Source organism: Amblyraja radiata, chromosome 1 (assembly GCF_010909765.2).
Source record: "Amblyraja radiata isolate CabotCenter1 chromosome 1, sAmbRad1.1.pri, whole genome shotgun sequence".
NCBI classification, from domain to species: Eukaryota; Metazoa; Chordata; class Chondrichthyes; order Rajiformes; family Rajidae; genus Amblyraja; species Amblyraja radiata.
In genome coordinates, this window is record NC_045956.1 from 47386545 (window position 1) to 47409595 (window position 23051).

General features: G+C 40.1%; 1 protein-coding gene across 1 annotated transcript in view; it reads left to right on the forward strand.

Moving 5' to 3' along the window:
• The window catches only part of LOC116973319, a 31673-nt gene continuing 8622 nt past the window's right edge, over positions 1-23051 (forward strand). The window contains exons 1-3 of the mRNA XM_033021280.1: positions 1-208; positions 6865-7011; positions 10512-10593. Coding sequence (XP_032877171.1) covers positions 39-208; positions 6865-7011; positions 10512-10593 — 399 coding nt within the window. The 5' untranslated portion in view covers positions 1-38. The remainder of the gene's footprint in view (positions 209-6864; positions 7012-10511; positions 10594-23051) is intronic.

Consider the following 23051-nt stretch of genomic DNA (forward strand, 5'->3'; position numbering starts at 1 on the left):
ATAACTACATTAAAAAAACAAATCAGCTCCACAGAGTCATGAAGATGCAAAATTCACTGGAGCTTCATTCGAATATCCAGAATAAAGATGAGCTCCAAAGAACCACAAAATCATTACTATCAGTCCAAAGTCAAAGACTTCATGATAGGTTTGTCCATAAACCCATGATCTATCGCAGCATAATCAACAGAAAAGATATTTTGGACAGGTATGTAATGATTCAATCACGCATGTTAGAAATTATTTAATTATCGTAAGCATGAATGCAATTTGAATGGAAATAACAACAAAAGAAAACTGATGGTTTATAGCTGTTCTAATGAAGTATTTCTGACTTTGTGTTTTTCTCCACTATTCCTACCTGACGTGCTGAGTGTTTCCAGCATAGTCTGCTTTTATTTCAGATTTTCAGCATAGTTTTCTTTTAATGTTCATTGATCATTGTTGTAAGGAGTTTAATATAAATCATGGCTTAAATCAATTTTGAAAGTTGCAGAAACTCTATAGCTTACAATTTTCATCCATGTTCTCCTGCAAGTCATTGCTTTTGACTTTAAATCTGAAAATCATAGCCACAGAATGGACTAAAATGGGTCAAGAAATCAGCTCACCCACTTTCTCAATAGCAATCAGAGATGGCTAATAAATAACATGTGGACAACAATTTACATAATTGCCAGGAATGAATACATACAGTATGTCACATTAGTTTAGTCAGTAAGACTTTAATGAATAATAGACTTGCTGATGTCCAACCACACATGTTTGTGCAACTGCTAACATATTGTTTAACTAAACAGTTCTTGATGTCTACTCATTTATTTAAACCAATATTTTTTACCATGGAAGGTATTTATTCCATCTACTGCAAAAATTACTGTGTGATATGAAAGAATGATGATGGCTGGGAAATGAAACGTCATTTGAACATGCTGGAAGACCTCAATAGATAAAGCAACATGTGGACGAAAACCAATGCCACTGGTTTGTGTTTCTCTGATAAACAAGCTGCCAAATCATTGTAGAGTTCAAGTCATTTCCATCAATATCTTGAGATTGGGATTTTTATTTTATTTATTTATTTATTTATTTTTTAATATATTTTTTTAATTTTAATTTTATTAGAAGTAGACATATTATAAAGTATAGTTGCATATTATAGTAAAAAACTTTTCATATACATCAATCATACATTATTAAAATTTTCAATTGTCGATTACTTCTACTTCTAGTGTTATTTTTTTTATATAGAGAAAGAGAGAAAGAGAGAGAAAAGTTACAAATATTAAAAAAAACAAAAAAGGTGGAATGGATTACTTATAATATACGTCATTGGAGATAGGTTCGTAGATTATAAAGTATGACTTTTCATCTAATCCTGAGTTCAAGTTTCAGTTGGGTTTTCGTGCCGGGCCAATCTATCCCGTCAGATAATTAATGAATGGAGCCCATATTTTATCAAAAAGTTCTTGTTTGTCCATTAAGACAAGTCTAATTCTTTCTAGATATAGGGTCTCCGACATTTCCACAATCCACATTTTAATTGTGGGGGTCGTAGGGCCTTTCCAAAATTTTAATATTAATTTTTTCCCGGTTATTATACTGTAGTCGAGGAAATTTCTTTGGCTTGTTGTGAGTGTTAAACTTTGCTCTGATATTCCAAGTATTATTAATTTTGAGTTTGGATCCAGTTTTGTATTAATAACTTCTGAAATTATTTCAAAAATATCAGTCCAGAAATGTTTAATTTTTATACAATTTGCAAACGTATGTGTTAAATTAGCATCTAGATGTAGACATTTATCACAAATAGGAGAGATTTGTGGGAAGATTCTATTTAGTTTTATTTTAGAGTAGTGTAATCTATGTAAGACTTTAAATTGTATTAAAGCATGTCTGGCATTTAACGAACATTGATGTATATGTTGTAAACTTTCGTCCCACAGATCTTTCGTTATAGGATGACCTAATTCATTTTCCCATGTGTGTCTATATGGTTCCGTCGGTGGTACCTCGTTGTTTAGGAGGGTGCTATAAATATAAGCTATTAATTTTTCAGTGTTAGGATGCTTGTTCAAACATTCATCAAGGATTTCTGGTTCCCTAGTCCTGTAGACTTGTGTGTTAGATTTAATATAATCTCTAATTTGTAGATATCTGAAGAAATTATTTGAGTGCAGTCCATGATTCTGTTGTAACTCCTGAAATGAAAGAAAAGTGCCTTTCCCATAAAGATGTCCAATCTTTTTAATTCCATAATTTTTCCATTGTGTGAAACCCTTATCCAAAAAGGATGGTTTGAATAAGGGATTATTTACAATGGGAAGGCATAGTGGCATATTATTCAATTTTAAAGCTTTTTTAAATTGTTTCCAAATTCTTATCCCACTATGTATTATGGGGTTCTCCTTATAGGTTTTTTTGTGCAGTTTTGTGGTAGCAAATATGATCGGTCCAATTTCAAAAGGTAAACAGTCTTCCTTTTCCATCCTTAACCAATCTGGTTGTTGATCCAGTTCTTCCAGCCAGAAATTCATGTTTTTAATATAGACTGCCCAAAAATAAAACAAGAAATTTGGCAAAGCCAAACCTCCATTTATCTTTGACTTACATAAATGTTTTTTACTTATTCTATGATTCTTATAATCCCAGATAAAACTTGTAACAATGGAGTCGACTTTTTTGAAAAAAGTTTTTGGGATATATATCGGGATTAATTGAAATAGGTACAGTAGTTGCGGTAAGAAGATCATTTTTATAGCATTAATTCTACCAAGCATTGAAATGGGAAGTGTTTTCCAGTATTGAATATTCTTGTGTAGTTTATTCAGTAAGGGTGGAAAATTTAGTTTAAATAAAGAGGTATATGTCTTAGTTACATAGATTCCTAAGTATTTAAATTTATCTTTAACTATTTTAAAAGGGGATTGTTGTAATGTATGTAGATTGAGTTTTGTTATTGACATGATTTCACTTTTATTCCAATTAATTCTATATCCTGAGAACTGACCAAATTGAGTTATTAAATTTAATAGATTTGGAATACTAGTTTCTAACTTTGTAATATATATTATTACATCATCTGCATATAAGGAAATTTATTCCTTGTTTCTCTAGTGTTATATCCGTATATTTCTGTATGGGTTCTAACGCTTTCTGCTAAGGGTTCGATTGCAAGAGCAAATAATAGTGGGGATAGTGAACATCCTTGTCTACAACCTCTAGAGAGGTTAAATTTAGTTGATAACATTTGGTTTGTTAATATTCTAGCTATTGGATTAGAGTATAACAATTTAACCCATGTGCAGTACTTCTCTCCCAATTGAAATTTTTCCATCACCGAAAATAAATATGGCCATTCAACCTGGTCAAATGCTTTTTCAGCATCTAACAAAATAATTGCTAGATCTGCATTAGGAATTCTATTGGAGTATATAATATTGAATAGTCTTCTCAGATTATAAAATGAATGAATAACGTTTTGGAATTAAACCTGTTTGGTCGGGGTGTATTAATTTGTTAATCACTAAGCTCAATCTATGAGATAGAATTTTAGTTAGTATTTTCTGATCAGTATTTAAAAGGGCTATTGCTCTATATGAACCTGGGTCTTCAAGATCCTATCCGTTTTTGGTATGAGTATGATTGTAGATTCATTTAGAGTTTCTGGGAGTTTCTGTTGAGTGTAAGCATATTTGTACAGTGTCTGTAGGCGTGGAGAAACCAGGTCATAAAAGTTTTTATAAAATTCAGAATTTAGACCATCAGGACCTGCAGCCTTTCCATTTTTTAAAGATTTAATTGACTCTTCGATGTATTTTATCGTAATTTCAGCACCTAGTGATTCTCTCTCTTTCTGATCTAAACACACAAGCTTACATTTCTGTAGAAATGTTTCCATTCCTGCTGATTGTTCTGTCATTTTAGATGAGATTAGGATTTTAACCTGGAGGTTAATGAAAACGGTGGCTACCAAATTCCTATTTGTAAGGGAAGGCTATCAAGTTTGAAGGGATCTTATTATCTCCAGTCTTGTATGCAGACAACTGGAGACCTCTCTCACTCACTTCACATCTAGGGTAATGGATGAACAGAAGGAAATTCACAATAGTCAGGAAATGGTGTTGGGTAGACGGATAGGGCTGAAGGTTGATAAAGCCTCAGGGCCTGATGGTCTGCATCCCAGGGTACTCAAGGAGGTGGTTCTAGAAATCGTGGACGCATTGGTGATCATTTTCCAATGTTCTATAGATTCTGGATCAGTTCCTGTGGATTGGAGGGTAGCTAATGTTATCCAACTTTTCAAGAAAAGATGGAGAGAGAAAGCAGGGAATTATAGACCAGTTAGCCTGACGTCAGTGATAGGGAAGATGCTGGACTCGATTATCAAAGATGTAATAGCAGCGCATGTGGATAGCAGTAACAGGATTGGTCCAAGTCAGCATGGATTTATGAAGGGGAAATCATGCTTGACAAATCTTCTGGAATTTTTTGAGGATGTAACAGGTAAAATGGATAAGGGAGAGCCAGTGGATGTAGTGTACCTGGAATCTCAGAAAGCCTTTGATAACGTCCCACACAGGAGATTAGTGGGCAAAATTAGTGCACATAGTATTGGGGGTAGGATATTGGCATTGACAGAAAATTGGTTGGCAGACAGGAAACAAAGAGTAGGGATTAACGGATCCCTTTCAGAATGGCAGGCAGTGGGGTGCCACAAGGCTCGGGACCGCAGCTATTTACAATATACATTAATGATTTAGATGAAGGAATTAAAAGTACCATTCGCAAATTTGCAGATGACACAAAGCTGGATGGCAGTGTGAACTGTGAAGAAGATGCTATGAGAATGCAGGGTGACTTGGACAGGTTGGGGACTGGGCAGATGTATGACAGATGCAGTATAATGTGGATAAATGTGAGGTTATCCACTTTGGTGGCAAGAACGGGAAGGCAGAGTATTATTTGAATGGTATCAGGTTAGAAAAAGGGGAAGTACAACGAGACCTGGGTGTCCTAGTACATCAGTCACTGAAAGTTACCCTTTAATCCCTACTTTTTGTTTCCCTATGGGTTGAAGTGTCTCGACCTGAAACGTCACCCATTCCTTCTCTCCAGAAATGCTGCCTGTGCTGCTGAGTTACTCCAGCTTTTTGTGTCTATCTTCAGTTTCCTAAGATATGTTCCTTGTTAAATTAAATGATAGGGTAACAGTGTTCAACCCTGGAGGGCATTGTTTGTGAAATTGGAACCTCAGTACTTAAATTTGTTTCCTCTTCAGATGATCAAATGTTCATTTAAAAGTACAGTCCTCCCCAGTTTAAAAATAACTGCCTTACTATGGTGATATTTTGCAACCAGCATAACATGAGGATCAAATATAACAGTTATTTGCACTAATATTGGGCTTTGTGATTTATTGAACCTTTTTTTTCTTTATTGTGTTATCTGTGAGTACTTTGTTTACAGACCTGTTATGCTTCTGCAAGTAAGAATTTCAATGTTCCATTTTCAGTACATATGACAATTAAACATTCTCAAACATGTACTTCAGTGAATTTTGCTGCAATAAAAGGCTTTACTTTAGTTATTCACTTAATGAAAGTTGCATACCTTACAATGAAGAGTAAGGAATAATTTTAGGGATTGTCTTTAAGGCATAGCCACATTAACCAGTAATACTTAACAGTCTTTTTGATTGGGTGAATGAGATGTCTGAAATTAACAAGCAGTTTTATTTGTTTAAAATCTCCCTTGAGCATCTGCACTCTTCCATATGGCAACAGAACCCGTTGCATGAATTCATTTTACGCTGCAGACTTCATGTTTCAGATTGTCGAAAGAAAGTTAATTTGCTTTTGACTCACTACATCTTTTCGATGAGTACTTGCTTCTGACTCTTCTTACCAACTATAGCAGCTGATATTCTCCATGAAAGTTAAGAATTACCGTGCCTCCTGAACTGTGATAGTTCACATGGCAAACCAAACTCTTCGTAATCTGAAGGGGACCTGTAGAAATACCTAATTTGATAGGTAGTGATAGAATGTAGGTTGGATGTTTAAATAAATTCTCAATTGTTGTATATAATGAGGATACATATGTTGTCCACTTTGCTGGGAAAACAGGAAGGCAAAATGATCATTTGAGCAATAAGACATTAATTAAGGGGCGGTGGGGGGGGGGGGGGAGTGGTTGTTCCTGTACACACCTGTCAATGAAAGTAAGCATGCATGTGCAGGAAGAAGTTAAGAAGGCTGGTAATATTACAGAAGGAATGTGTAAAGAAGGAACTGCAGTTGCTGGTTTACACCGAGGATGGACACAAAATGCTGAAGTAACTCAGCGGGACAGGCAGCATCTCTGGAGAGAAGGAATGGGTGATGTTTTGGGTCAGGACTGAAGAAGGGTCTCGACCCAAAACGTCACCCATTCCTTCTCTCCAGGGATGCTGCCTGTCCTGTTGAGTTACTCCAGCATTTTGTGTCAATATTACAGGAGGAGTTAGATATAGTACTACTGCATAAAGAAGAACAAGGAACTCAATTTGAATGATCATTCATAATGATATTGGATGGCAGACCAGGCTTGAAGGGCTGAATGGCCTACTCCTACTCTTAATTTCTTTGCCCGTTTCTATTTCTATAGCAAATAGAAATTAGTCGCTTATACTGCATGAAATTGCTTAACAATAGTAACTTGGCAGTACCCAGAATTCTCTGGATGTTCTTGGAGGTACAGTAGTTTCAGCCTGCTTTGTTCTATGATCATAGATCATTTTCACCAAAGTGTTCAAAATCCTAGCTATTCTCTTTAATAACTTTAATGCTTTCTTCATAAGCTAATTAGATTTTATACCCACAGTGGTGACTGCAGGCAAAACTTTGAAATAAAAGCAAACACCAAGGGTAATACTGGCAATATACATCAGAAGAGGACTGTTAAGGGAAAAATTCTTCCTACTTTGAAAGAATTGTTGGAAAAGCAAGATTACACAGGACAAATCCAAAAGTAAGCAGATTATTAAATGTGGCCTCTGTAATGCATATGTAATTGATTGAAGCATATGTTATAAGAATTGGCCCCCCTGTGCATAATCTTAAAATATATATTTTTTCACATTGTATGTATTGCAATGAAAATTCTGCATTGAGACTTGTTGAGTATGTCATTTGCCTTGGGTTAAATTTTTTCTTTACTTCTCTGGTCTCTAATTTGCTTAGTCCCTGGGTGGCTTTGGGCCTTAGGAAACCAAAAGTGGATACATTTCCCTGCGCTTTCTTGTTCATCAATTTAAGAAATCCCGGAAGAATTGTTTAAAGAATTGTGTTTCACTCAGATTTCCTATACTTTCACTGATGTAAAATTAGATAATCAGAAGAAGCCTTGTACTAAATCAGCAGTCAGGTCTACACGTGTAGGAAGGAACTGCAGATACTGGTTTAAAATGCTGGAGTGATTCAGCAGGTCAGACAGCATCTCTGGAGAAAAGGAATAGGTGACGTTTTGGGTCGACACCCTTCTTCAAACATTTTTAGAGTGCAGGATGGAAATTGGTGGTGAAGTCAATGAAGTCACCTATTCCTTTTGCCAGTCAAGTCTACACGTCAGGTAGCTAGGATACCTGAGGAACACAAATCTTTTATCCACACAAATCTATTACGCATCATATTAATGATCACTTCTCAGAATACAAAGTGAAGATATGGCTTACATTTGCATACATTAATTGGCATTCCCTGTCAGTCTGGGGAAATTGATAATGGGTCTTCTTGACCTTTTATTATCTTTGTGCTGGTCGTGCTCTAACAAGATGGGCAAGAAGAGAGATTGTTCAAATTCCCCTTAGATGGGTTGCGATATGCAAACTACTTTAAAAACAAAATAAATTAATAGAAAAAAAATAATTTGAATCCATTGATCCAGTTAATAATTTCGGCATTCGAAATGAGTGTTTTTTTGCCAACATCTATTCAGGATCCTAAAGGAGAGACATTAACATCCAATAAAGCAAGAAAAGATAGAGAATGAAATTCTTCCTTGTCCTGTCTGGAAATAATCAAGTGATCATTATTCAGAGCACAGAATATCAAAAAAAGCTGTCATTTTTTAGTTTATGAAAACTAGGCTAAAAATAAACTCGCACTTCCAGAATTAAAAAAAAGTCTTCCATCTGCATTTGTCTGGTCTCATTGAGAAAGTCAAATGAGAATTATCAGCGAGCGATCTACACTATTGGTAAAACAGGATAAATTTCAATTCCTACAAGACGTTTTGGTTTAGTGAACAATTTATGCTGTGGCTGATGAATATGAAATATTGAAATGACTGGATTTGAAACAACTGTCAATGGTTTCTTATCCACAAAGCAATTACTGGCAAACGGTGTAAGGAGGAGTACTGCAGATCCAAATCCTAGTGGATTTGTATCTTGGTGTTTGAAGCTAATAGAGTTTATTATAATATTCATGGGCTCAACCAAGCTATCCTGGATTTTTCTGAGCAAAATTGAATATGAAGTGACACTGAGTCTTTCACAACAGACTGTGCTATTGCTATTATATACAAGAACTCGCACTGAAATGACTTGATGTCTACACACACTCCACATTTGCAAAACATTATTTTATCTTTGTCATTTTATTTAAAACATTATTCACAAATTCCTATTGTCACTTGTTATTGTCAAACCCATTTTGTGTCAACTACAAGCAGTAAAAGATTGGCAACATTGGTTTGAAGGGTCAAATAGCCTCTCATTATATTATCATTCTGCGATCCTTTGTAAAGTCAAACTTCTAACAAATTATTAATCAGTTCCCTATGGCTCAAGTTTGTCAGATACCTCAAGGTAGTTTTCATTTCAATGTGCTGTACAAATGCAGGCTGCTGTTTAATGGGTTCCAGTTTTCTGCATGTTTCTACATATTTTAGATGTGACATTTTGCTCAGAGCTATAAAACAGACGGCCGAATTAGACTGCATTGTTAAAATTGCATCTAGACTCCATGAATGTATCACATCACTCTCTGAAAAATCCTCCCAACCTGAAATGTCTCATGTAGATGTTCTCCCGAGATGCTGCCTGACCCGCTGACATACTCTAGCAATTTGTGTCTTTTTTTGCAAACCAGGATCTGCAGTTTGTTCTATCTCCACATCACTGTCGCTATTTGGCTTCCACCTGCATTTGCTCAATGTTCAGGTGTTTCGAGCATGTGAGGATGTCACACAGAGGGGCAGAAAATATGCTGGCATGGTTCAGGGTCAAAGGATTTGTAAACATGAGAATGGGAGAAGTACCAGTCAGTGGATCAAAAATTAAGCCATCAATATTGCAAGAATATTTGGAGTATTAAGAGATTGGTGAATTGTTGATTGATTCTGATTGCTTCCAGCAGTTTCTCCTAACAAATTGTTTACTTTGGGGAACATAAAATTGCTTATTGACATTTGCTGAAGATATTTTTGGTCCAAAAATATCAAAAGATGTTAATAACCAATGTATACATTTTCTGCACCTGACTTTTATTCTCCTATTTTCTGGTTTTCCCTTTTAAACAGCGAAAGAGGCCATTTGGCCCATCAATGCAAGCTCTCAGGAAATTCTCATCAGCCACATTCCCCACCTACCTTCTTGGTATCATTCTCCCTCTCTGGCTCATCAATTCCCCCTTCCCCCCCACCTTCCCCCAATACTTTTGCCACCCACCAACCCACACTCAGGTAATTTACGGTATCCAATTAACGCACAAGTACTTCTTTGGGATGCGGGAGGTTACTGGAGCTTTTGAACACACTCGCGGGAAAGGTAAAAACCCCACACAGTCCAAACAGGTCAGGATTGAATCCTGGTCACCTGGCCACTTCTGTGCTACTGACTAACATTTAAACATATATAAGATTGCTAAATGAATCACTAAATCCAAAAGCAAAATGAAAATTAAATGCACCGAACAAAAGTTCATATAACCGAGGAAGCATCAAAGCTACTGATATCATTTTAATGTTGCCTGAAGGAGATTATTGGAAAAAAATCTAAAAATGTTATGCAGATTACAATTGCTACTGTATAAAGCATACACACATTGTTCCAAGTAGCTAGAAAGCACCAATCAGTATGTTGTCTATAATCTAAGAGTTATTTTGGAATGTTCCCCAATCTGTGTCATTGCATTTAAGATTGATCGAAATAAATCCAATCATTACCACAGTCCTAAAATATCAAGCAGCTGATAGATTTCAGGTCAGTATTTCAGATCCATTGCAACACCAAATAACTTAGAGAAATGAATTTATAGATTCAATCACAAGGGTTTGCTAAATCTGTCACTCCCAATTACTCTCACTCAAATCAAGAAAAGATTCTCAAACAGCATTAAGGACGACAGAATCATAGAAGGTTATTTCAAATTCCGAGCTAATGTAAGTAGACATTTAAATACATGTTTTTTGCGTTTTGCTTAATTCCCATCCATTGACCATTAATTACAAACATTTCATTTTTAAAGGAAGAAGAAGCAATTAAAGACACAAGATGCAAAACATGAAAAGAAGAAAGACATAAGGCTGGCACCATTCGAGACTGATCAGGTAAATTGCAAATTGCATTTCAACATTGATGCCAATCTGTTATTTGCAGTCACCCTTTGTCTCATGGTGTTGTTAAGGAAATGTTGGATTTTGAACATTAATTGCCAACTGAAGCAATTACAGAAAGTTAACAGGGGTAAGTAACAGCATATTGATAATTTAACTTAATATAATGCCCCAAAATTTTACAATTTACCACATGAAGATTCATTCCTTCAGCTAAAACAATATCCTTGGAGATAAATTTTAATGTCCTTCCCTCACCTGTCATTTTTGCGTCTTTTATTTCTTTCAATGGATTTAATTTTACTTTTGTATCAGATTAACATTAGTCTCTCCGTTCAAGTGTTGCTTTTCTTACTCAACCCTTACATCTCACAGATTAAGGCTACATATTGTTGAGCTGATCATTCACTGTCCACTGTTCTTGCCGCACCATTATCATCCTACATTTCCAGCAAGATACACAGCTAAATATTTTGCATTCAGGAATGTGGAATATCATTTAATATGACATATGAGGTTTACCAGTGTGGGCAAGGTACGATCCAAATAATTCAGTGATGTTTTATTCTAAATGGTTGGTAGAGGCCTCTTATTATTGTTGGGAAATGTTCAGATTCAGATCCTGATTAGTTTATTGTAATATGATAAACTAATATAATATGATAATATATGATTTTATAATATGATATTGTATTAGCTTATTGTAATATTTAGATTCAGATTAGTTTATTGTAATATGCACCATGGTGCAATTAACATCCTTTTTAATATCGAGTCTCATAAAGTAAATAGTGTACAGTAGAAACATAGAAACATAGAAATTAGGTGCAGGAGTAGGCCATTCGGCCCTTCGAGCCTGCACCGCCATTCAATATGATCATGGCTGATCATCCAACTCAGTATCCCGTACCTGCCTTCTCTCCATACCCTCTGATCCCCTTAGCCACCAGGGCCACATCTAACTCCCTCTTAAATATAGCCAATGAACTGGCCTCGACAGCCCTCTGTGGCAGGGAGTTCCAGAGATTCACCACTCTCTGTGTGAAAAAAGTTCTTCTCATCTCGGTTTTAAAGGATTTCCCCCTTATCCTTAAGCTGTGACCCCTTGTCCTGGACTTCCCCAACATCGGGAGCAATCTTCCTGCATCTAGCCTGTCCAACCCCTTAAGAATTTTGTAAGTTTCTATAAGATCCCCTCTCAATCTCCTAAATTCTAGAGAGTATAAACCAAGTCTATCCAGTCTTTCTTCATAAGACAGTCCTGACATCCCAGGAATCAGTCTGGTGAACCTTCTCTGCACTCCCTCTATGGCAATAATGTCCTTCCTCAGATTTGGAGACCAAAACTGTACGCAATACTCCAGGTGTGGTCTCACCAAGACCCTGTACAACTGCAGTAGAACCTCCCTGCTCCTATACTCAAATCCTTTTGCTATGAAAGCTAACATACCATTCGCTTTCTTCACTGCCTGCTGCACCTGCATGCCCACTTTCAATGACTGGTGTACCATGACACCCAGGTCTCGCTGCATCTCCCCTTTTCCTAGTCGGCCACCATTTAGATAATAGTCTGCTTTCCTGTTTTTGCCACCAAAATGGATAACCTCACATTTATCCACATTATACTGCATCTGCCAAACATTTGCCCACTCACCCAGCCTATCTAAGTCACCTTGCAGTCTCCTAGCATCCTCCTCACAGCTAACACTGCCCCCCAGCTTAGTGTCATCCGCAAACTTGGAGATATTGCCTTCAATTCCCTCATCCAGATCATTAATATATATTGTAAATAGCTGGGGTCCCAGCACTGAGCCTTGGGTAATGACAGATGCACCAATAAATACAATAATGAGTGCAAAGCAGCAGAATGGTGCAAAGGTTGTAGGGCAATCTGAAGTAGTGCAAAACATATAGGAATAAGCAAATCTGATAAAATTAGGAATAAGTGGGAAGGAGGTATGAAAGAGATGATTGGTTTCAAGAGTCCAATAGCTGTGAGGAAGAAGCTCTTAAGTCTGGATGTTCTGGCTTTCAAGCTCCCATACCTTCTCGTAGAAGGGAATGGTCAGTGTGGCAGACATCCTTGAAGATATTTTCAGCCTTTCCTGATGCAATACATAATGAAGATGGACTGGGTACAAGGAAGTGGTGAGCCTGATGGTTGAGCTATGTTCAGCACTCGATGCAGGAGCTGAGCAGTTGTCATGCCACACCGAGATGCATCCCATCAGAATAGGTTCAAGAGTGTATCTGTAGAAATTGTAGAGAATCCATGTGTGACATGCTATATCTTCTTAGACACTTCTGCACCTTCTTCTAGATGGTAGCAGTAAGATGAACGTATGGCCAGAGTGGTGTGCGTCTTTGATGTTAGCACTTCCTGTAGATCCCTTTGACAGCGGAAGATCAATATCTGTGATGGACTGTGCAAATTCCACCACTTCAAGTGGCGATCAAGTTACTGAACAAGCCTTGATGCAATCAGTCATTAATTCTTTATTGAACACTGTAGAATTTTGATATCATATTCAGAGACATATCGAATCTCCTCAAACTTCTGAGGAGGTAGCGTCATTGATGAGTTTTTTTTTGTGATTGGATCAATGTGTGGCCTCAGGACAACTCTTCAGAGATATGCACGTCTGTTGCAAGGGAACAGGTTCAAGGATCTGACTGACAGAACAGAAAAAGCCTCATCTATCCGTTTAGTTACAAATCAGATTTTACTTCGGAGTCACGTGAGTGACTACGTGAAGAACCCGCCGGCCCGCATGCGCATCATATCGTCTATCGTATGGCGCAGCAACTGGCCGGCTGGCACGTGGTAAGTTTAAAAAAAGACCCGCAGGTAAGTTCTTACCTATTCTGAGGTTGTTTGTTGTTCTAGAAATTGCTTTGCAGAACGGTGTAGTGTGTTCCAGTAATATGGACAAATGAGGGTCAAGCCCAAACGGACCGCGAAACAGGCTGCAGAAGTACGGGAAGTCAGCAGTGGCTGAATTCGCATCCCGGGTCGCTGGCAGCAGAGCCAGCAACCTCCGACTTGGTCCCTCTAACATCCGCAGTGGTTCCACAAAAAGGGGGTAAAGCCAAGCATAAGTCGGATAGGCCCGTGGAATCCGATGAATCGGGCTGGGAAGATGCACCTCCGGCGATGGACAGCGGCCTAGGGCGTATGTCTCGCATGGAGCGTTAGATGGAGCAGATGCTCCAACGTGACATGCTCCAGCAGATGGAGCTTTGTCACCGTGGGTCTCCTCGGACACCCACGGCAGCACCTGGTACAGGGTTGCACAGTATCTCCCTCTCCTCGGAGTGGAGTATATGGAGTCAGTACTGGGCTGACTCTGAAGTCGGGGATTTGGCTGAAGGTACATCCAGTGTGCTGGGGTGCAGGAAGCTCAGAAATTATCGCCGTTGATTTCCAAGTTCGCGATACCCTCGTTGTCTGGGGAACCTTTACAAGAACAGTTGGCGGCCAGTATCGATTACTTCATATCCCACCAGCTGCAAGAGCAAGTCATGACAGATACACCTGCCAAGTACACGGCACCTGTGAACTGTGCTTCCCTAAATATTCCTGCGGTGAACAATTCAATTTGGGGACACATTAGTGGCGGCATCAGAGCCCAAGATGTGAAAATCCAAAAGGTCCTCAAGTTGCTGGTGTCGGGCATTACGGCGTTTGCCAGGTCTATAGATGGAACATCTCTATCAGATGTGCAGGAGGATGCCCTGGCACTATTATGCAGTGCTCAGTACGAGATCAACTACTTTAGGAAAAGTGCCATCAGACCGGCCCTGAACCCTAAATTTGCGGGGTTATGCAGAACCAGCAACACCCAGCCGCCAAGTCTACTGTTCGGGGAGAACCTGTCAAAACAGGTCAAGGATTTGGATGAAGAGGCAAAGGCTGTCGGGCTGATAAAGGGGCCGTCAACCGGCAAGACCTCCCAACCTCGGCGATAGCACCCCTATGCATCCACCAGCAGGAAACGATACCCAGAAGCTGGTGAAAGCTCGAAGGCCGTGTACTCTGGACAAAGGTCTTTTTTAGGCCAAGGCCCAGAACGGCCTTCTTGGGAAATGCGCCATCCCCACATCCCAGCACCCCTACCCCCCAGGACTCGGGGACAGAAGAAGTAAATACTAACCCATTGGTAACCATGGAGGTAGGTGGGTCTGGCTTCTTCCGGGACTTTGAGGGTGAAAATGATTCACAAGTTGGTGGTAGGTTATGCTTGTTTTTGAGTGCATGGAGTTCAATAACATCTGACCCTTTTATACTGCACAGTATTCAAGGTTATAAAATGGAGTGCCTTCACAAATCTTTTCCACCCACACAGCATGCACCTAAACGGACGTTTGTGCTTTCACAGCAAGAAAATTTAGATGTGCATACAGAAATTTTGAGGTTATATTTGAAAGGGATAATTGAGAAATCCAGGCATACCTCTCATGAATTTGTATCTAATATATTTACAAGGGAAAAGAAAGATGGCGGTTGCCGCATAATCATTGATTTAACACAGCTTAATACTTTTGTGCAGTACACTTTAAAATGGAAACATTTGTTACTGCCAAACAGATGATTTCAAAAGGTTACTTTATGGCTTGCATCGATCTCAAGGATGCGTATTATTCAGTACCCATACACAAGGATCACGGAAGGTATTTGAAATTTAACTGGATGGGGCAACAGTGGCAGTTTAGGGCTTTGCCTAATGGTTTAACATCAGCCCCCTGATTGTTTACCAAAATCTTAAAACCAGCATTTGTGCTTCTTAGGGCGCAGAAATATATTGTCGTGGCATATCTGGATGATATCTTAATTATTGGGAAAGCGATGGAATCAGCTAAATTAGCTGTTGCGGCCTCCAAACTGTTGTTGGAAAAATTGGGGTTTCTCATCCATCCAGATAAATCCAAATTGATACCTTCCACGGTTATGGATTATTTAGGACTTACTGTTAACTCTCTTCACATGTCTGTGACTCTGCCTGGGGGCAAGGCAACAGAATTAGTAGAGGCCTATCACAGCCTTATTGGCATTAAGCAAACCTCAATACGACAAGTATCTAGTGTCATTGGCAAGCTAGTGGCAGCATTTCCAGCCACACAGTTTGGACCTTTGCATTATCAAAATTTACAGAGGGCAAAGGTACAAGTACTCAAAATTCGTGCTGGTCACTTTGACAGACCTATGCGATTACCAGCTAGTGCTATTTCTGAATTGCAATGGTGGATATCAAACATTCGGCATTGTTCTAATACCATTGTAGTCAGTAGTCCTTCAGTTGCTTTACAGACTGATGCTAGCGCTCTAGGTTGGGGTGCTACTGATACCGTCTCCAGTTGGTGGCAGATGGGATATGCATGAATCCTCGTTGCTTCAATCACATGGTATTAATTATTTAGAATTGTTGGGTGTGTTCTATGGCCTAAGAGCCTACTGCACAGACATGCACCATCTGCTTGTCCGACTTCAGGTCGACAACACCACTGTGGTGGCTTATATTAATCACATGGGTGGAATTAAGTCGATACCCTGTGATTATTTGGCTAACCTTATTTGGCACTGGTGTATCAAGAGAAATATTTGGGTATCAGCTACTTACCTTCCAGGTAATCTTAATACAGTGGCGGACACCAGGTCACGACTATTTAATGACAACACCGAATGGATGTTGGACCACAAAGTGTTTACCGACATTGTAGCTCGGAATGGAACCGGATATCGACCGGTTTGCATCCAGGCTCAATCACCAATTGCCAGTATATGTTGCTTGGGAGCCAGACCCTGGGGCAGTGGCGATGGATGCATTCTCGCTTGCATTGGGGAGAACTGTTTTTCCATGCATTTCCTCCCTTCAGTCGGGTCTTGCAAAAAATCCAACAAGACTCCGCATCGGGTATTTTGGTAGCATCCGACTGGCCTACTCAACCATGGTTCCCTGTGGTTCTGGGTATGGTATCAGAACCCTGCATGGCCATTCCCAAAAACTATAGTTTGTTGGTTCATCCTGTGACAGGTGAGAGTCGCCCGTGCCATGACCAGTTAAAGTTGTTAATTTACAGAGTCTGAGGAAACCGTTTTTGGGACTCGGACTAGCGGATTGAACCGTGGATATGATCACAGCGGCATGGAGAGACTCCACCAAAAAAAAACAAACAATATATCTCCTATATCAGAAAATGGGAGACATTCTGTGAACGAACTGACATAACGTATAATACGTTATAATCCGTAGACACAATAGCAGCCTCAATAGGCCTGACTTTGGGAGAACTGGGGATGGGGACTGGACATTGTGCCTTCCCCCACAGTGGTAACCATTGTGGGGGGATGATTTTTGTGTGTAAGTGATTATTTTAGTTTGTGTCCAAGATGGCTGTCGGAAGGGAGAGTGTACGCTGGCGTGGTTTAGCTGCCGCTGCTCTCTCTTCACATTGTGTTTTTGATTTTTTTGTCTTTGGATCGAATTCTGTCTTTAATTTGTGTATTGGTGATGTCTGTATTATTTATTTTACTCCGATTATATGCTTTTTACTCTTGTTAAATTCTGTAAGGTGTCCTTGAGACTTTTGAAAGGCGCCCACATATAAAATGTATTATTATTATTATTATAATACGGCTCGCGTGACTGATGTATTAGAATTCTTGTCCGGTCTGTACTTTGATGAAGGTCTGTCCTACAGTGCCATTAACTGTGCCAGAAGTGCACTGTCATCCTATTTATGGCAAGGGTCTAGACACCACGCTGTCGGGTCTCACCCTCTGGTGTTGAGGCTTATGAAGGGTATTTTCAATACCAATCCTCCCAGGCCTAGGTACTCCCACATTTGGGATGTTAGCACTGTCCTGACGTTGCTTAGGGGATAGGCTCCAGCTACGCCCCTGTCTCTGACCAGGCTAACATATAAAGTAGTCATGCTTATGGCACTGATCTCGGCTCAACGAGTCCAGTCGCTGCATAAGTTACGGCTGGACACTATGACCATAACTACCGATAAAATAACGTTCTACATATTTGAATTAATTAAACAGGACAGACCAGGGACGTCTGGGCAAAGATTGGAATTTGTAGCCTATCCCATGGACCGTTGTTTATGCATAGTCACCCATTTACTTCAATATGTTAGGATCACAAAAAACCTTAGAGGCTCTGAAATGGCTTTATTTGTCAGTTAAAAAAACCTCACAAAAGAGTGTCTGGGCAGACCATCTCTAGGTGGCTAAGACAGGTTTTGGCTTTGGCAGGTGTGGATACTGATGTTTTAAAATCTCATTCCGCCAGGGCTGCTTCGACATCCGCAGCAAAAAGGTTGGAAGTTCCCATCGACCACATCCTTGCGACGGCAGGATGGTCTAGTGAAAGAACATTTCAAACATATTATAATAAACCAATTGCCAAGCCAGGGTTATTTGCTGACTCAATTTTAAACTCTGTCTTATAATTTGCCCCGAATGTAAGGGGTCATTATTAATTTTATTAATAAAGCATCAGCATGTTCAAATAACTATGTCATGTCTGAGTGCATTTTACAGTTACTCCTCCTCGGTCAGTTATTACAGTGTGTGACGCATGGACTCGTTCCACGGCATGAAATCACAGACCTTTGAAATCTTCACGTAGTCACTCACGTGACTCCGAAGTAAAATAGAAAGATTAAACGAGAACTTACCAATTTGAGGTTTTATCTTTATTTTATGAGGAGTTACGTTGAGGGATTACGTGCCCTCCACTCCCAACCCTCTATCATAAAGGTCAGCTGGTATGCTAGTTCTCTAATCTTACTATGTTCAGTTCACCAATTATCATCTGTGATTTCACACCGCTGCTTTGAAGATTGACATGCATGCGGGCTGGCGGGTTCTTCACGTAATCCCTCAACGTAACTCCTCATAAAATAAAGATCAAACTTCAAACTGGTAAGTTCTCGTTTAATCTTACTATTTATTGGCAAGAGAGAGAACAAAAACAACTTATCTCGATATGCACAGGGCCCATCTACAGCAGCACACCTCTCACCACGTCCAGGAATTTCAAGCCGTTGGCTCTCACCAGCGCTGCCCCATGGATGGAGCCAGGTTCCCAGATCCTGACGTCATCATTCAGCTCGCATGAAACTGGAAAGTAGACTATTTTGAATGGTGGCCGATTAGGAAAAGGGGAGATGCAACAAGACCTGGGTGTCATGGTGCGCCAGTCATTGAAAGTAGGCATGCAGATGCAGCAGGCAGTGAAGAAAGCGAATTGTATGTTAGCATTCATAGCAAAAGGATTTGAGTATAGGAGCAGGAAGGTTCTACTGCAGTTGCACAGGGTCTTGGTGAGACCACACGTGGAGTATTGCATACTGTTTTGGTCTCCTAATCTGAGGAAAGACATTCTTGCCATAGAGGGAGTGCAGAGAAGGTTCACCAGACTGATTCCTGGGATGTCAGGACTTTCATATGAAGAAAGACTGGATAGACTCGGCTTGTACTCGCTAGAATTTAGAAGATTGAGGGAGGATCTTATAGAAACATACAAAATTCTTAAGGGGTTGGACAGGCTAGATGCAGGAAGATTGTTCCCGATGTTGGGGAAGTCCAGAACAAGGGGTCACAGTTTAAGGATAAGGGGGAGGTCTTTTAAGACCGAGATGAGAAAAAACATTTTTCACACAGAGAGTGGTGAATCTCTGGAATTCTCTGCCACAGAAGGTAGTTGAGGCCAGTTCATTGGCTATATTTAAGAGGGAGTTAGATGTGGCCCTTGTGGCTAAAGGGATCAGGGGGTATGGAGAGAAGGCAGGTACAGGATACTGAGTTGGATGATCAGCCATGATCATATTGAATGGCGGTGCAGGGTCGAAGGGCCGAATGGCCTACTCCTGCACCTATTTTCTATGTTTCTATGTTTCTATGAAGTAGGCTCATTGGTCTTGCTAACATTGCTAACGTTGAAGAGCTCCTGGAGCGGGGCCTTACACCATCGCCCCGCGCGGCTTGGAATGGCTGCGGGACTCTGCGAGCGCACGCCGGGGGCTCTAACATCAAGAACCCGGTATGCGACCTTGCATCACCCGGCGTGGCTTTAATGGCCGCGGGACAACTCGCCATCGCCCGCCAGGGGCTTTGACTTTCACTCGGACTCTGACATGGGGGGGAGAGTGAAGTGGAGAGATAAGTTTTTTTGGCCTTCCATCACAGCAATGTGATGGATGTTTATGTAAATTATGTTGTGTCTTGGGTCTATTTGTTTGTAATGTATGGCTGCAGAAACGACATTTCGTTTGGACCTCAAGGGGTCCAAATGACAATAAATTGAATTGAATTGAATTGAATTGAATTGAATTCAGAGCAAGATTGTTGTTCTGGCATAATTTAATCAAATCAACGATCTCGCTCCTAACACTTGTTATACATTATTCCTCCACAATATAGTAGCATTGCCAAATTTTAAGATAGTACTGCTGCAGTGTTAGGCAACACAGACTTGGATATAGAGAGAGTAATGTAGGGGACTGAGCACACAGTGTTGACATGTCCCGGCATTGATAGTCAGTGAGGATGAATTGTTGTTCAATTCATACTGTTTAAGCTTTGCCATTGAGGAGGTTGAAGACTCAATTGCATAGGAAGCAGAGACCCTGTTTCTTGAGTTTGTTGATATCTTTCGAGGGGAAATTGGTGTTGAATGCTGAGCTGTAGTTGATGAACTTCGGGTTATCCTGGTTAGTCCGTGATCCAGTGCAGAGTGAGGAGCCAGTGATATTGTCAATGGCTCAATTGTCACTGTGAATTGTTCAATTATCATTGGGAATAGCTCGATTATAATCACATATTATCTTTCCACTGACTGGTTAGCATGCAACAAAAGCTTTTCGCTGTACCTCGATACACGTGACAAAAAACTAAACTGACCTTGACTAAAAACTGGCTCTATTCGCCGTCAATCTGTTGTGGTGGTACATAAACTGTAATGGATGCAGAAGTTGGCACGTCATCTAATGCCCCTGTCCCACTTAGGAAACCTGAACGGAAACCTCTGGAGACTGCGCCCCACCCAAGGTTTCCGTGTGGTTCCCGGACATTGCAGGTGGTTGCCAGAGGTTGCAGGTAGTGGAAGCAGGTAGGGAGACTGACAAAAACCTCTGGGAACCTCCGGGAACCGCATGGAAACCTTGGGTGTGGCGCAAAGTCTCCAGAGGTTTCCGTTCAGGTTTCCTAAGTGGGACAGGGGCATTACTCTTCATGGCTACCAGTATTATGGTTGCCCTTTTAAAGCAAGCGAGGACCCCAAACCTTAGTGATAAGAGATTGAAGATGTCTGTGAAAATTCCACCCAGGTTTCGAGAACAAGGGCGGATACACCATCAGGGCTTTCCAAAAGTTCACCCTCTTGAAAGATTTTCTGACATAGGCCTCAGAGACGTATCATAATGTTGTCAAAAACTTGGGGGGGGGGGTGTGGGCCTGTGAAGGTACATCATTATTCTTCCTTTCAAAGTCAGTATAGAAACCATTAAGCTCGGCTGGGAGTGATGCATAATTGTCACTAGAGCCACTCGGTTTCACCTTATGGGAAGTACATGTGAAGTCAGTGTGAAGGGACTGGGTTTGCTTGCTGATGTTGATGCCTAGGAACTTGAAGCTGTCAGCCTCAGCTCCATTGATGAGCACATGGTTGGGTTCATCTCCCATATGCCAAACCCTTCGCCCCGCATCCTTAGATCAACAAATTCTGTAATTTTGCTCACACGAAGGGCAAATTGCTGTTCTGACATCATGACACATGGTTCCCCATCTCTGTGCTGTCTTCCATCTCATTATTGTTGTTGATCTGGTCAATAACAGAGGTATCATCGATGTACTTTAAGATTGCATTGGCGCTGTGCTTAGCCACATAGTCCCGGGTGTGCAGAGAATAGAACATGGGAGTAAGCTTGCAACCCCAAGCCAGTGTTGAGGATCAGGGTGAAGAAAATATCATGACCAGTTCTAATTCCCTTTGGTCTGGCGGTCAGGAAATCCTGAAGCCAGTTGCAGGTGGAGGCCATAATGCCATGGTTCAGGTGCTTAGGAATGAGCTTATTCAGTACTATGGACAAAATTCCTATCGTCTTTTGCATGTTTGGGACAGTAGTGGAACATACCAAGGAAACCATGTGTTTTTCTGAGAGCATGTGGGAAGAGATGGAAACGACTGGAAATAAAATTCATTGAAATCACAATGATTTGATCTCAAATAAAGAACACGTACAGGACTTCATAATTCACTGAGTTTATCATTTAGATTATGGTGTGGTCAGAGGTAGTTATTGTTTAAGTGGTGGTAGTATTTTACCAGGAAGTAAACAGATATCTCAATTACATAGCTAGAGGCATGATAATCCTTGAAGAAATAATGGAGATATTATTTTCTTTGGTGCATGCACCTTTGTGAAGGAGTAGTAATGAACATAGGACCATGGCAACAGCATTAGGTGAATAATGAACAATATCCAGCTAGGGAGAATGCAATGTGGACTTGCCCAATGTGATCATTCTGGAGTTACCCCATTCCTTTATCTATTCCTTCGAATGAAACTTATGAATAGTATGAGGTTATTTCTGTGTAAATACAATTTTGCATCTGCAAAATGTTATCTCGATAAGAAATAAGGTTGACAATTGTTGGTTATATCAGACTTTCTATCAATGTGAATAGAGGGAAATAAGAGATGATCTTACTGAGATGTGTATCACAGAGGTCTTGGCAGAAGAAATGCTGAGAAATGGTTCCTCTGGTGGGGCAATCTAGAACTAATGTCAGGACAAGGAGTTCACCTGTTGAAGGCAAAGATGAAGAATAAATTCTTCTTTTACAGCAGGGTGAACCTTTAGAATTCCTAGAGGTGGATGCTGAGTCATTCAGTATATTCAAAACTGAAGAACTGGGCGACAGTGGTGCAGCAATAGAATTGCTGCCTTACTGTAACAAAGACCTGGTTTCGATCCTAACTATGGGTGCAATCTGTACGGAGTTTGTATATTCTCCCCTTGACTACATGGGTTTTCCCTGGGTGCTCCGATTTCCTCCCACACTCCAAAGACATACAGGTTTGTAGGTTAATTGACCGGTAAAAATTATAAATTATCCCTAGTGTGTAAGTTTAGTGCTAGTGTACAGGGATCGCAGTCAGCATGGACCCAGTGGGTCGAATGGCCTGTTTCTGCACTGTATCGCAAAACTAAATAAATCTAAACTAAGATAGACCTTTAAGATTTCAGGGAAATACTACAGGGATCAGGGAAGAGGCTGGAGTTGGGGCCCAAACCAGATCACTTGTATCATTGTTCAATAATGGAGAGGATTCCAAGGGACAGTGTAACCTATTCCTGTTCCCACTTCTTAAGAGGAAGACTCAGCCCGTTAAGATGAATTTTAGTCTTTGCACATGAAATGGTTCAATTTCTGTAA